Genomic DNA, 14876 nt, shown 5'->3' with positions numbered 1-14876 from the left:
ATTTTTAAAAAACAAGAAAAATGTAGTATAGTTAGTCAGAAAAATGTAAAAAAAAAAAAAAAAAAAAAAAGAAGAAGAAGAAAAATGTAGTATAGTAAGTCAGAAAAATGTAAAAAAAAAAATTAGTATAGTAAGTCAAAAATATAAAAGAAAATGTAGTATAGTAAGTCAGAAAAATGTAAAAGTAATCATAGTATTTCTGCACTATAGATGTTTTCCATTAGCGGATGAAAAAAAGACAAAGTGACGTGGAGTCGAGTGGACCTCATTGTCCGTCCTCGGCCCAGAATATAATGACCGCTCCGCCTGTTGACAGATGAGTTTACATTCAGCTTTTAATGGGCTTGTTCGTCTAGGGGGTCTACCTTACATAATCAGCAACAGACCAGGACTCGGTTTCGGCTCAGGCTCCGTCCATCAAAAAGCCTCACGTCCTCTCATTCATACCGGGCCAAAAATAGGCTCATGTGGACCAAACCTGGCTCCGGCTTCAAAGCGTCAGGGGGGGAGGGGGGGCTTGTTATGAGCCTGTAGTGCTCCCTGGCTAATATAAAACACTGTCCTGGCTAGCCTGTGATCAGTGTTGAGGGTCTGGATGGAGGCCCGCTGGGCCGGAGCATCTCTGGCAGAGACAGCCTCTAATGAGGACTCGCTCACAATGCTGTGTTGTGTGTGTCTTTGTTCGGTTCTCCTGGCATGTGAACAATAATTTTACTATATTTATCTGTTTCCAGCTTGTGTTTGGACATGGATTCATGTGTGTTTTTATATATATATATTATATATATATATATATATTAGGGGTGGGTAAAAATATCGATACCTTAAATATAGATTTTTCCACTCCAAAGATCGATTTTTAAAAAAAGAGCAGTACTTTATCCTTTTCCATTTTATTTTCAATATTTATTCCAGTGAATTTCATGGGAATTAATAAAATGGAGAGGCTGTTTTGAATGAAATAGTTTTGACTCAATTTGTCCTCCGATCAACATCATCTGATGTACATATACAGGTTCTTGTGTTTTTTTAATCATTATTTATATCGTGATACGTATCGTATCGTGACCAGGTGAGTATGTATTGGCAAGAACCTCACGATACGATACGTATCACGATATCATAATATTGCGATATAAATAAAGATGAAAACATATATATATATTAGATATATATTTGTCATTTGTATTTGGATCTATATATAAACCAACACGCTTTTTAATGTTGTTTCCCAAAATGCTGGCAAACACATTACCATCTCATTACACCGGCTCCAGAACCAATCACAGACTCCCGTGCGTCTGTCTCCCCCCTTTTCTCTCTCTCTCTCTCTCTCTCGCTCTCTCTCTCTCTGTCTGTCTCTCTCTCTCTCTCTCTCTCTCCCTCTCTCTCTACTTTCACTCGTAATCTTTCTCTTTCATTCTGTCCGACAGCTCCCCTCCCCTCCGCCGGCCTCCACAGTCCACCTTAATCACTTTCTCCTCTCGCATGTACTCTATCTCCCTCGCTCTCCTGTCAATCTCCCCCTTGTGTTTTCTCTCTCTCCCCCTCTCCTGTCTGTCACTCCTCCCTCCTCCTGTCTCTCTCATTCTCTCAGGTCTCCACCCTGCTGATTACACATTGTTTCATGCATGTTTTTTTTCTCTCTCTTTTCTCCTTAGTTAAAGATCTGGATACGGAGAAGTATGTACACTTGGTGAGTATCTCATCCATGTGTAATCAAAATGTTTCTGGAAGAGTTTATTACCAGAGCTTTTTCCTGTTAGGCATGACGGGGGAGAGAAAATGGGGGAGGGTGATGGGGGTGAAAAGGAAAGCTGCTGAGAGGACATGACAGCACTAATGCTGCTTAAGCTCTTTTATAAACGTCAGCGAAGATATGGCTCCTTTGACTTTAGAATAATGAGTTCCTCAGAACACAATTTGCCGGGTGAATAGTTAGTTTAACAGGACGGTTCTGTGGCCCTTTTTTTTAGTTGGATTTTGACAGCTTCTTTCTTACCCCCCCACACCCCTATTTAGACCTGTATGAGCCAGTCAGAAACACGATCCTGCACACAGCAAAGCATGACAATTTCACAACTCCTGTCACTTACTCAATTTTCTGTAAATGAGCTAGCGTTTCAAAATACCCTGATGTGTTTGGATCGTGTGTCTAACAGCAGCAGAGACAGTGGGGCATTCATTCAGCTTCAAACCAGGGTGGTTTATTACTTGAAGTTGTTTGCAGTATGTTGACCTTTTGCCCTCTGGTTTTCCAGGTCCTACCTCATGATGATCTAATGGAGAACAAGAGGTCACACAGGCAGAACCACCGCAAGAAAGTGCTGCCTGAAATCTACCTGACACGCCTGCTGTCCACCAAGGTGAGCACAAGATCCAGCTTCGTATATCTAAGTCTCAGGAGTCGCCTCAAAAGGATCACATGCCATGAAACCATATCTGTGCGTGTGCATGACCCCGTCCTGTTTTTATTCCCCTCCACAGGGAACTCTTCAGAAGTTCTTGGATGACCTCTTCCAAGCCATCCTCAGCATCCCTCCGGAGCGCCCCCCTTTTGCTGTCAAATACTTCTTTGACTTCCTGGAGGAGCAGGCCGACAAACGGGGCATCACCGACCCCGACACCCTGCACATCTGGAAAACCAACAGGTAGATGAAAAGTGATTAAAAGTCGCCGCGGTCACCTCGCTGTCTATGTACGAGGGCTTTAAAAAAGCTTATCTTTTCTCCGTCTGCAGTTTACCGCTGCGTTTCTGGGTGAACATCCTGAAGAATCCCCAGTTTGTGTTCGACATTGAAAAGACGGATCACATGGACGCCTGTCTGTCCGTCATCGCCCAGGCCTTCATAGACGCCTGCTCCGTTTCTGACCTGCAGCTGGGAAAGGTGAAGTTATCCATCTGTGGAAAATTAACACTATTAAAAATATGGAAAATTAGCTATTAGCAGTCCATGTCTGCAAAGTACCCTATATGTAGAGACAGCCATCCCTGGAAAGAAACTTAAAAACACATCATGGTTCTCGGGTAAGTTCTTGAATTATAAGGAGCATCTTGTTTCTATGATTTCTAAGCAGATATACTATTATTTTTGTTGACATTGGTGATGATAATCACACTACGAGGTGGAAGTCAGACTGACTCAAAATTAGAATTCCAGCTTCATAGTAGTATGCATGAATGAATGATGTCCAAGTATAGAATATCGGGGGGAAATCCCCAGAAAGTCATAGTATAGTATATCATTAATGATGTCGTAATATATAATATGCCATGAAAAGCCCTTAAAATATCATAGTATCGTATCTCAGAAAAGAAATCACAAAAAAGTCATAGAAAATCAGAAAAATTTTATGGTGTAGTTGGTCAGAAAAAATATAAATAAAACAAAATCTAGAATGGTAAGTCAAAAAAAGATCTCCTATGTAAGTCAGAAAATGTAAAAAAAAGAAATCTACTCTGTAAGTCAAAAAATATTTAAAAAAAATCTAGAATGCAAGTCAGAAAGTGTAAAAAGAAATCTAGTATCTAAGTAAGAAAATGTAAAAAAAAAAAAAAATTGTCATAGTATACCAGAAAAAGATGAGAAAACACATCACACATAGTGTGCCAATAATGATGTCATAGTATAGAATGTCAGAAAAAAAGTAATGACATCGGTTTTCATGAAAAGGCCTAGAAATGTCATCGTAGTATGTCGGGGAAGAAAAAAGTGTAGAATGTGAGAAGAAATGAAGAAAGCATCGCCTTCCATTAAAAATGTCATCGTGTAGCGCGTCACACAAAACCCCGTCAAACATCAGTCATGCTTTAGAGCAGGCATACAACTTTGACACATCTTTGCCTCACATCTCCCTGCCAGTTTGATCACACACACACACACACACACACACACACACACACACACACCCTGAACCCTCCTCCCCTCACACTGTCATCTCCTCTACCTCTCCTCATGTTATTTCAGTCGAGTCGGCTCATCCAAGGTCGTGAGCACCAGGGATCTCTTTTTGTGCTGTGTGTGTGTGTGTGTGTGTGTGTGTGTGTGTGTGTGTGTGGTGTGTGTGTCAATGTCCTCACCGCTCACAAATCCGTCTCATCCCTCCGCCACCGTGACCCTGAGCAACGCTCTGCTTCCTGTCTCTCTGACTGGCTTCCTCCCCGGAGGGAGCCAAGGACTCATCAAATGATGCTCCTCTTTCATCGAGGAACCGTCTCGTGCGTTCACTTCGGCTCGCCGCGCTGGCAGCCGGAATAACATTCACACGTTCATCACGGGGGGGGGGGGGGGGGGGGGGGTGCAGCGGCGTCCTCGTTTCCCACGTCGCCTCTGTCTGTCCTGCAGGTCAAGGAGAGCGGCGTGACATTTTTCCTCGGGTGTTTACTCAACATTTGTGTGTGTGGCGAGAGAGAGGGGTAGGAAGCTGAGCAACGCTTGCTGTTTCCACGGAAACCTCTTTTATCTGGCAAGATGCAGCGGCCGTGGAGGGCCATAGGGTCACGGGGGGGTTACCAGGCAGATGGGGCGAGCAGCAGGAAGTGACCTTGTGGACAGGAAGACAGACGGATACACAATCAGAACTACAGCCACCGGGCCCGAAACACCTTTTAATGCACACACACGTGATGCAAACCACACACACACACACACACACACACACACACACACACACACACATCAGGTGACACAAATAGCTCATGACACGCAGAAATATTAAGGTGCTGCTGTAAGCACATTCACCGATGCTGAAAGCTCAGTTTCTCTGTCCCACTTTCTTTCTGTCGCTTCCTCTCCTGCACACAAAGACCTCTCTCTCTCTCTCTCTCTCTCTCTGTCTCTCTCTCTCTCTCTCACTAAAACCGAAGTGTGCCCACAACCTCTTAGCCCCGCTACTTCCCTCCTTGCTTGACTAAGCAGCGGGGCCTGCAGTGAGGGAGAGGAGGAGAGGGAGTGAAGAAGAAGAAGGAGACTGGAATGTTTCCTCCTCTGGCTCCTCAGACTTTACGAGGCGTCCAGCTGTGCAGAAAGGAAACTGTTCCCTCCCTCCATTGTCTGGCTTGAGATCGGACCGTGGACTAATAACACCCTGAACAGGAACAGTTTAGTAGCACCTGATTGCACGCTGCACTAAAACCCCTCTTCATCCAACGCTGACTTGTCTAAATTATTGATTAAGCCCTCAGAGGGCACGTTGCTTTTAGCCTCCTCCAGCTGTAGCATTCACTCGTACATGATTATTGAACATCTTTAACACGTGTTCACTTAATGCTCAGTGCGCTAAAATGCTACGACGGCGTATGAAGGCCACTGTAGTAAAAAAAAAGAGAAAGAAAACGGAGCCGAGAGAGAGAGAGAGAGGGGCAATATTTGCCACTTTATATAAACATATATAGCTGATATATATACTGTAAATTATACGTGATAATGTAATTAAGGGACGAGTTAAGCTTTGCTTCCTCTCGTCCCTCCTCGAACTCAAAAGATTTTATTGATTTATTTTTATTGTCTTTTTCCATATTTGTATGATGTATTTCATGTCATGTAAATTGTATACTTTATATTCGAAGATCAAATAAAATATAAACAAGTTGCTTGGTTCCCACTAACGCCGGATGTTTGCCGTTGCTATGACAACAAGTGAACGCTACTACCACTAGCATCTTAGACCAACCGTCCTGATCAATAAATACCCATAAGATTACAATTTGGCCTCATATGAATAAAACCAACAATAAGCATCAACATCATCACCTTAAGGACCTTAACGAGGCGTTGTCACATGTTATGGATTCATTAGAACAATAAATGAACGTACATTGCTTGTTGTTAGCATCAGAATCAACTCGCAATTTTTTCTCTTTATGAACTCAAATTTTTTCACTTTATGAACTTGTAATATTTTTCACTTAATAAACTCGCAATTTCTTTCACTTTATAAACTTGCGATTTTTTTCACTTTATGAACTCACAATTAGTTTCACTGAAAAAACTTTTTTTTCACTTAACATAACATAATAATAAATGCATACATTCATGCGAGAAAAAAACTTGCAAATTTGCGATATTTTTTCTCTGAATATTGCCCCCCTCTCTCAGCTCCTTTTTTAAATTGTATTTATTTATTTTCCTACAGTGGCCCTGATACGCCATCTTAAAACTGCAGCTGAAACTTTTTTTTTTTTTTTTTCTTTATTCCAGGACTCTCCAACCAACAAGCTGCTGTACGCCAAGGAGATCCCCGAGTACAAGAAGAGGGTGCAGTGCTACTACCAGCAGATCCAGGAGATGGCTCCTCTGAGCGAGCAGGAGATGAACGCACATCTGGCCGAGGAGTCACGGGTGAGTTAAAGAAGTTAGCCATCAAGACTCCGCAACACAAAAACACAACATACACGTTACTTTTGGGGGAAAAAAACTGAAATAAGTGTGTCGTTTCCATCCTGTAGAAATACAGGAATGAGTTCAACACCAACCTGGCCTTGACGGAAATCTACAAATACGCCAAGAAATACAGAAGCCAGGTGAGAGAAGAGATTCCTTTTGTTACTTAATCTCAGATTGAGATTAGATACTCGTGTTCAAACGGGCCCTTTTTCCCACAACGTCTCCTCCAAAGCCTCAGTCGACCTGTGATCATGTGTTTATAGGACAATAACATCTCATTGAATGTGATGAACAAGTGACATAATAAGTAGACTGAATACTGACGATTGGATTGATACAAATATGGAGTTTACCACAGCTGGAAGGTGCTGGAAAAGCATGGAAATGCTTGAAAAGTGCTTGAATTTGACTTTGGAAAAGGTGTAGGAACCCGGTCCTCTTTGAACCAGGTCTCTCCGAGGTCCCCCCCCCCCCCCCATGTTCCCTGTGACTATTCCCAGGAGAGGTTTAGTAACTGCTTTAATGGAGAACCCTCGTGATAAAACCATTTAGCTGGAGTTTTCTCCCTCTGTCGTGCTACTGTGCTGACGTGGGCTGAAGGGAGGGGGCGGGACTTAAAGTCTGAATCATGGCGCTCTATGAATGGCCCCCTGATTGCCTATTCTCTCATAGCACACTGTCGCTAAGAGTCCCATAAATCCCTCCGACGCCGTGACAACGATCGGCATGAAGCAACAGAGCAGATGTGGTTTCTGTAAATATGTGAAGGACGAAGAAACACTCCACTTGTTCCTCTGCTGCTGTCTGTGTCCAGCAGGGGGCTGATCCCCCTCCCTTAGTGGGCTACAGAAACCTTAGTGGGCTACAGAAACCCTTAGTGGGCTACAGAAACCTTAGTGGCCTACAGAAACCCTTAGTGGGCTACAGAAACCTTAGTGGGCTACAGAAACCCTTAGTGGTCTATAGAAACTCTTAGTAGGCTACAGAAACCCTTAGTGGTCTATAGAAATCCTTAGAGGCTACAGAAACCCGTAGTGGCCTACAGAAACCCTTAGTAGGCTACAGAAACCCTAAGTGGTCTATAGAAACCCTTAGTGGGCTACAGAAACCCTTAGTGGTCTATAGAAACCCTTAGTGGGCTACAGAAACCCTTAGTGGGCTACAGAAACCCTTAGTGGCCTACAGAAGGGTGCTGAGGGTTTCTATAGACCAGTGAGGGTCACTGGTCTATAGAAACCCTTAGCAGGCTACAGAAACCTCAGTGGACTACAGAAACCCTTAGTGGTCTATAGAAACCCTTAGTGGGCTACAGAAACCCTTAGTGGGCTACAGAAACCCTTAGTAGTCTATAGAAACCCTTAGTGGTCTATAGAAACCCTTAGCAGGCTACAGAAACCTCAGTGGACTACAGAAACCCTTAGTGGTCTATAGAAACCCTTAGTGGACTACAGAAACCCTTAGTGGGCTACAGAAACCCTTAGTAGTCTATAGAAACCCTTAGTGGGCTATAGAAACCCTTAGTGGACTACAGAAACCCTTAGTGGACTACAGAAACCCTTAGTGGACTACAGAAACCCTTAGTAGGCTACAGAAACCCTTAGTGGACTACAGAAACCCTTAGTGGACTACAGAAACCCTTAGTAGGCTACAGAAACCTCAGTGGACTACAGAAACCTCAGTGGACTACAGAAACCTCAGTGGACTAACGTTTTCTCCTCGTCAGGTGGTGAGCGCTCTGGAGAACAACCCCACGGCGCGTCGCACTCAGCTGCACCACAAGTTCGAGCAGGTCATCGCCCTCGTGGAGGACAACATCTACGAGTGCTGCAGCGAAGCCTGAACCCGCCGCTGCCGGTGTCGTCTTCCTGCTCGCCGTCTCTCTCTCCTGCTGACAGCTGCCTTTCTGCTGCCTTCGTCGTCGGGAAGGTCGGCCACTGAGGAGCTCGCCTCCACACGTGTCATTATTATTCCCACGGACTATTAAAAAAAAAAAAAGCGTGGAAAGTGGCAAAACCTGCCCTCTGAAGCAAAGCGTTCCTCCTCCTGATTCGGGGAACGCCGAGCAATTTTTTTCCCAAAAAGATCTTTTGTCCGTGACTCGGACAGAACTCTCAGCTTTACATGGAAGGTGAAGTTTGGAGATGGAGCTTTTTTTTTTCTGGATGTCTTTAGTTACCGGGACCGTACCGTAAAAAGCCCCGGTGGCGATGTTAAAGCACTGAACCCTTCTTCTTTTAAGGGAACGAGCCAATGATGCACTGTATTGTATTATAATGTCCATAGCAATATTTATAGATGTGTTATAATGCTTTCAAGTGGTGCCTGTTCAGCAGGGAAATGCGTAAAGAAGGAACTCCTCCTCCCGTCTCCTAAAAGCCTGCGACGTTCTCAGGTTGTGACGCCCACCGGTGCTTTTTGAACAATACGTCCCAATGTGCTTTGCAGGGATGATGATGATGATGAAGATGATGATGATGATGGGTTGAGGAGGAGCGGAGAGGAATATATAAAATGACAATGAACTTTATGAAATCAGATGTTATGTAGTTCACTGGGAAGAGCTGCATCACGTATTAAAGTGTGCTCGTAAATGAATGAATTTCTTGTTGAATATAAAAAGAGGGAAATGTACCTTTTTATGAGAGAGAAAAAAAAGTGAGCTCAATATAAACGAGAGACTGTATTTGTGATGCCAAATGACTTATCAGAGTTTGTGAAATAAATTACAGTATTTAGGATTTTAATGCGTCTAATGATGATGATGTGTATTTTTTTTAATAAATCGCTTGAAAGTGCTTCGACATGAGTTACAGCGTAGCAAATGTTAACATAAAAAAGGCGTTGAAATCCAGCTCTGCCACCCAAAACAGCCCCAAAAAAACGGCATCTGGAAGTTCTCAGCGAGCCTCGTTAAACGTGTCATGAAACAGCGAGTTAAGGTTGGAAAAGAAGTCGTGCAGACATTTAGCTTTGTTTTTATTGCAGGACACAGAACAAATTCCACAAGATCCTAACCTTCACGTAATGACCAAAATAAAACCTCTATATCTCTTTAGTATACATGCTGGCATCCTGACATCAGTTCACATAAACGCACACACACGGACACACATGCACTCTGTTTGCAGGAGGCGCCGTCTCCCTGCAGCGGCTCTTTTCAGGTCCATCTGTTAACACTCATGTTTCAGTCCATGCCAAGAGCAAACTCACTCAGACCCCCGTACCTCGTCCCCGTAAAGACAAGAGGGGGGGCGGGAGATCAGATCGTAGCCCCACCTGATGCCTTTAAACTCATCTGACACGTCTAAATAAATTACTTATTTCACAGAAGAAGTTTTTAAAGCGCATTTTCTGGGAGGTGCAACAATAAACGTAGGTGCAACAATAAACTTGAACGTGGTTTTTGACCTCTTATGTTTTTTGGAAAGGAGCTTGGAATGCGTTCAGTTGGAGCGCCACATGTACGACGCCCCCTCGACGCCGGGTTCAACCCTGTGACGCCAGCTGAACACGTTCCACGAGGAAACGGATTGCTGTGCTCTTCGAGTGCGTCGGCCCCACCGAAGGTGTGGCTGCGCTGGTGTAACCAATACACATGGGAGAGGTAAGTCAAGAGGATTGGCCAATAGAACATAGTGCTGCTTGGCAGTGGTGGTGGGTCCCTTTGGTGGGCTGGGGCGTTGGAGGGGGGTCCCGGGTCACGCGGGGACCACCTGGCTGGATGAGACGGACGAAGTCTGAGTTTTGGAGGTGGCGGCGGCGGCGCCTTCGTCGTCTCCAAACGGGTTTTTTCCACAGCAGACGGTGGTGATCATGCAGTTTCTGAACTGGAGGCAAACCAGAAAAGAACAACACCTTCAATCAGGAGGTCATAGAAGTATATTAAGAGAAAAAAAATTGTGGTAGAGATGAAAAAAAGTAAAAATATTGTTAGTCGAAAAAAGTCATAAAAAAGTCATATAGCACGTCGAAAAAAGTAAAAAAAAAGTAAAAATATAGCATTTAGGAAAAAAATCATAAAAAAAAGTCATAGTAAAGAACGATAAAAAAAAAAAGTAAAAAAAAAAACTCATGGTATATATAGCATGTCGGTATATAGCATGTCCATAAAAGTCATAAAGAAGTGATGAAAAATGATGAAAAAGTCCAAATATAGCATTTAGAAAAAAATCATAAAAAAGTCAGTCATAAAAAAACGTCAAAAAAAGTAAAAAAAACAAAACAAAAAAAAAGTCATGGCATAGATGTCATAAAAAAGTGATGAAAAATGATGGAAAAGTCCAAAAATAGCATTTTGAAAAAATCGTGAAAAAGTCATAGTATAGTTGTTAAAAAGTCATAGAAGTCAAAATATAGCATGTTGAAAAAAAATTCATAAAAAAGTCAGTATCGTATGTCGAAAAAAGTCATAAAAAAGTAATAGCATGTCCAAAAAAAAGTGTTGAAAAAGTCATAGTAAAGAACGATAAAAAAAAAAAGTAAAAAAAAAAAACTCATGGTATATAGCATGTCCATAAAAGTCATAAAAAAGTGATGAAAAATGATGAAAAAGACAAAATATAGCATTTAGAAAAAATTCATAAAAAAGTCAGTCATAAAAAAACGTAAAAAAAAAAAAAAAATCATGGTATAGATGTCATAAAAAAGTGATGAAAAATGATGGAAAAGTCAAAAAATAGCATTTTGAAAAAATCGTGAAAAAGTCATAGTATAGTTGTTAAAAAGTCATAGAAGTCAAAATATAGCACGTTGAAAAAAATCATAAAAAAGTCAGTATTGTATGTCGAAAAAAGTCATAAAAAGTAATAGCATGTCCAAAAAAAAGTGTTGAAAAAGTCATAGTACAGCATGTCCAAAAAAGTAAAAAAAACGTCCAAATATAGCATTACAGAAAAATTCATTAAAATGTCAAAGTAAAGAACGTCAAAAAAGTCATGGTATAGCATGTAGAAAAAAGTAAAAAAAAAAAAAATCATAATATAGAATGTAGAAAAAGGTAACTTACAAAAGTCATAATATCATTAAAAGTCATACAGGATGTCTTTAAAATGTAATAAAAACGTCAAAACATAACATGTCACAGAAGGTAATAACAAAGTCCTCGTCACATACCTGTCTGTTTAGCAGGATGTAGATGACCGGGTTGTACAGAGCGGCGCTCTTGGCGAAGAACGCCGGCGCCGTCATGAACACGGGTCCGAACTGAGTCCCCTGATTGGCGAAGATGTACCAGGCCACGGTGGCGTAGGGCACCCAGCACACCAGGAAGGAGATCACCATGACGACCACCATACGCGTCACCTCTCTCTCCGCTCTCTGGGTGCTTTCAGACTCCTTCTGCTGAGCCGCCGCCTGCAGACAGACACGCATGATGACAGACAGACAGACATTATATACAAATTTGAATTGAGAAGAATAGAACATCTGGCACTTTAACATCTTTAAACCCGGTAACAAAAAATGTTTCTGACCCGTCTGTATGTGGATGTAAACGGCTCAATCTAAGACCTTTTTAAAAAAATTTTTTTTTTTTTTTCCTATGCTATGTTTTTTCATCACAAACTCGGATGCCGTTTTAGGTCACAGGAAACGGAGCCTTGGTTAAAGAAAAAAAAAAAACAGCCAGGGTGAAGATGTCATAGTGTTTTTGAGAGTTTGTGGCTTGACGTGACCAAATAAGCTGCAAACGGCAATATTTACACGTTTATCAACGTTCAGATGACTCATCTTGTTTTTTACATTTTACAGGATTCCTTTTGAAAAAAAAAACTGCATTTCCAAAATATAAAGTAAGGAAAACACGCCTAATGATTCTTACGTTCAGGTGATTTATACTCCAAAGAAGACATACTTATTAATATCACATCCATTTCTACCTATATAACCCTGTGAATGCTGCACACTGTACCTTTAATTGCCCCTCCATAAAAAAAGTCTTGTCTGCCCTGAAACACATTTACAAAGTTGGTTCTCAACATACTTCGATGCGGGACGGTTTATCTAATGACCAAATTTGAATATGTATGTGCAGATAGATATCACACAAGAGCTGAAAAAGTGAGATTTATCATCATATGTCCACTTTCACATTGTTTTCACCTTGATTCCTAACTATATAAATGTAAAATAAAGCTGCTTTAATACATTCTTTTTCAAAGCATTCCCGACTGCTGATACATTATCGATGTGTTGTGTTATTAATGAGGGCGTCGGTGCGACACCGTGAGCCGGCAGACTGCCCTTCAGCGGGAGGACCCCGGGTATAAGCCGCCATGTTGGCAATGAGCTGCCCCCCCGGAGTGTCCTTGAGCCACTAAATCCCTCACATCTCCAGAGACGCCGCTCTGATGCTGCTCACCCTCTCCACGGAGAAAAGGTGCAAAAAAAAGAGGAATTTTCTTTTCAAGGATGAAACAAGGTATCACATACTTATTAATAACGGCTTGTCAGGGGTGGTCTGTGTTCTTACCGCTCGCACGGTGCAGAGGAGGCGACTGTAGCAGAAGAAGATGATGAAGAGGGGGATGCAGAAGTGGAGGACGAACATATAGATGACGAACGAGTTGTTGTGGAGCTCCGGCTTCGGGGTGTAGTAGTCAATCCCACAGGAGCACTGCATTCCCTCGGGGATGTACCTGCAGACACACACATGCAGGGTTCCTACACCTGCTCCAAAGTCACAGTCAAGCATTTCAAGGTGCATTTCCATGCTTTTCCAGCACCTTCCAGCTGTGGTAAACTCCATATTTGTACCAATCCAATGGTCAGTATTCAGTCTACTTATGATGTCACTTGTTCATCACATTAAATGAGATGTTATTGTCCTCTAAACAACCAACATGATGTTTGGAGACAGCTTTTTACAGAAGGACCACAAATGAAAGGAAAACTAATTCCACTAACAGATCCACAGAAATATAATCACCAACTATTTTCATCATCTGTTCATCATCAAAAGACATTTTTCATAAAGAAATGTCAGAAAATGCTGTTTTCAGTCCCTCAGATATGGAGATCTTCTTTTCTCTGTTCTATCATAGATGTCATCACATACAACACACATTTCAAGACCTTTATTCTAAATCCAAGCACTTTTCAAACCTTGAAAACACCACACTAAAATTCAGCATGTTTTCAAGGATTTCCAGCACCCGTACCAACCCTGTCCACCGTGCTTTAGTGCTGCAAATGATGACTATTTAGACACGTAAACACAGTACCGGGACCAGCCGAGCAGAGGGGGGGCGGCACAAGTCAAGGCCATGATCCAGGTGAAGGCCAGGCCCACCACGGCGTGTTTCTCCCCGAAGCGGAAGTTGGTCATTGGCTTGCAGACCACGACGTAGCGCTCGACAGCCAAAACCACCAGGGACCAGAGAGCGATCTCCCCTGAGACGTGAAATAAAAACATAAAAGCAGATTTAAATTCAGCACACGGCATTCACATTCAACAAAATATAGGTTTTTTAGAATATTATTAAAGCTTTTAACACAGAGGTCCCCAAGGCTTTTACATATCATATAATGTCCCTTAATAAAGCAGGACAATAATAATGTGTGTACTTTGTAATGATGGATGTATACTATGCTAAGACATGAAAATAATAATTGTTAATTCATATTTTGATTCTACTTTGGCATTTCTCAACATAATATTAAACAGGAAGATTAATATTTGCTTTATATAGAGTGTATTCATGTTAAGGTGGATTTTTGGACATATTTAAATGTTCCCTCCTCTCATTTCACACACATTCACAACCCCTCACCCTCTCACCTCCTAAAGTGGCGAAAAACCCCTCGATGTTGCAGCCGGTGACCCCCAAGACGAAGTACCCGTGCAGCGCCGTGTAGAGGGTCACCGTGAAGCCCCCCACCACCATGAAGAGGTCGGCCACGGCCAGGTTGAGCAGCACGTAGTTCAGAGGCGTGCGCAGCTTCTTGTTCTGGATGGTGACGTAGAGGGTGAGGAAGTTGACGGGGAAGGCGGTGCTGATGAGGAACAGCATGTAGGCGGCCAGCAGCGAGTACTTCCAGGGCTCCGCCAGGTAGTACTGCGGGTACTGGAAGGGGCTGCGGACCACGCCGGTCCTGTTGGACATGGGGACGTAGAAGTCCGGGCCCTCCGTGCCGTTCATGGCTGCAAACGCTGGGCGTCGTCTCAGAATCAAAGACGGCGGAGGGAGTGTTTGGAAGGGAAGATGAGCTCTGGAGCCCCCTGAAGTGATGCAGCACCTTTTAACCGGCCGGTCGGATTAGGGGAGTGTTAGCAGAGATGGAATTAAGACACTCAATCTGAGCCACACACACACACACACACACACACACACACACACACACACACACACACACACACACACACACACACACACACACACACACACACACACACACACACACACACACACACACACACACACACACACACACACACACACACACACACACACACACACACACACACACACAGAGCATTACAGGAGGAAAAGT

The 14876-nt window shown here is 42.7% G+C and overlaps 2 protein-coding genes across 2 annotated transcripts in view; one reads left to right on the top strand and one right to left on the bottom strand.

Annotated features, from left to right (window-relative positions):
- plxnd1 (plexin D1) overlaps window positions 1-9130 on the top strand; it is a 68032-nt gene extending 58902 nt beyond the window's left edge. Inside the window, exons 30-36 of the mRNA XM_084015439.1 lie at window positions 1662-1696; window positions 2262-2366; window positions 2488-2651; window positions 2741-2888; window positions 6201-6341; window positions 6449-6523; window positions 8110-9130. Coding sequence (XP_083871565.1) covers window positions 1662-1696; window positions 2262-2366; window positions 2488-2651; window positions 2741-2888; window positions 6201-6341; window positions 6449-6523; window positions 8110-8226 — 785 coding nt within the window. The 3' untranslated portion in view covers window positions 8227-9130. The remainder of the gene's footprint in view (window positions 1-1661; window positions 1697-2261; window positions 2367-2487; window positions 2652-2740; window positions 2889-6200; window positions 6342-6448; window positions 6524-8109) is intronic.
- A 215-nt stretch (window positions 9131-9345) lies between these two features.
- On the bottom strand, window positions 9346-14701 carry exorh (extra-ocular rhodopsin). Its single transcript, XM_084015445.1, has 5 exons — window positions 14164-14701; window positions 13607-13775; window positions 12856-13021; window positions 11499-11738; window positions 9346-10213 (listed from the first exon to the last, which is right to left on the bottom strand). Exons 1-5 carry the CDS (start codon window positions 14522-14524, stop codon window positions 10085-10087), a joined length of 1065 nt encoding a protein of 354 aa, XP_083871571.1. The 5' UTR covers window positions 14525-14701; the 3' UTR covers window positions 9346-10084.
- Between the last annotated feature and the right edge of the window lie 175 nt (window positions 14702-14876).

This window comes from Eutrigla gurnardus, assembly GCF_963514095.1.
Source record: "Eutrigla gurnardus genome assembly, chromosome: 8".
Classification (NCBI taxonomy): Eukaryota; Metazoa; Chordata; class Actinopteri; order Perciformes; family Triglidae; genus Eutrigla; species Eutrigla gurnardus.
The sequence above is the reverse complement of the archived record's forward strand: the minus strand, read 5'-3'. Positions and strand labels throughout refer to the sequence as shown.

What these genes read in the sequence shown, in the direction of transcription:
- exorh (XM_084015445.1), bottom strand. Translation starts at nt 14,524, where the DNA reads ATGAACGGCACGGAGGGCCCGGACTTCTACGTCCCCATGTCCAACAGG. An exon ending in CCTCTGCTCGGCTGGTCCCG is followed by an intron (nt 13,022 to 13,606) that starts GTACTGTGTTTA and finishes GTGTGTCTGCAG; the next exon opens with GTACATCCCCGAGGGAATGC. An exon ending in TCCTCTGCACCGTGCGAGCG is followed by an intron (nt 11,739 to 12,855) that starts GTAAGAACACAG and finishes GTCTGTCTGCAG; the next exon opens with GCGGCGGCTCAGCAGAAGGA.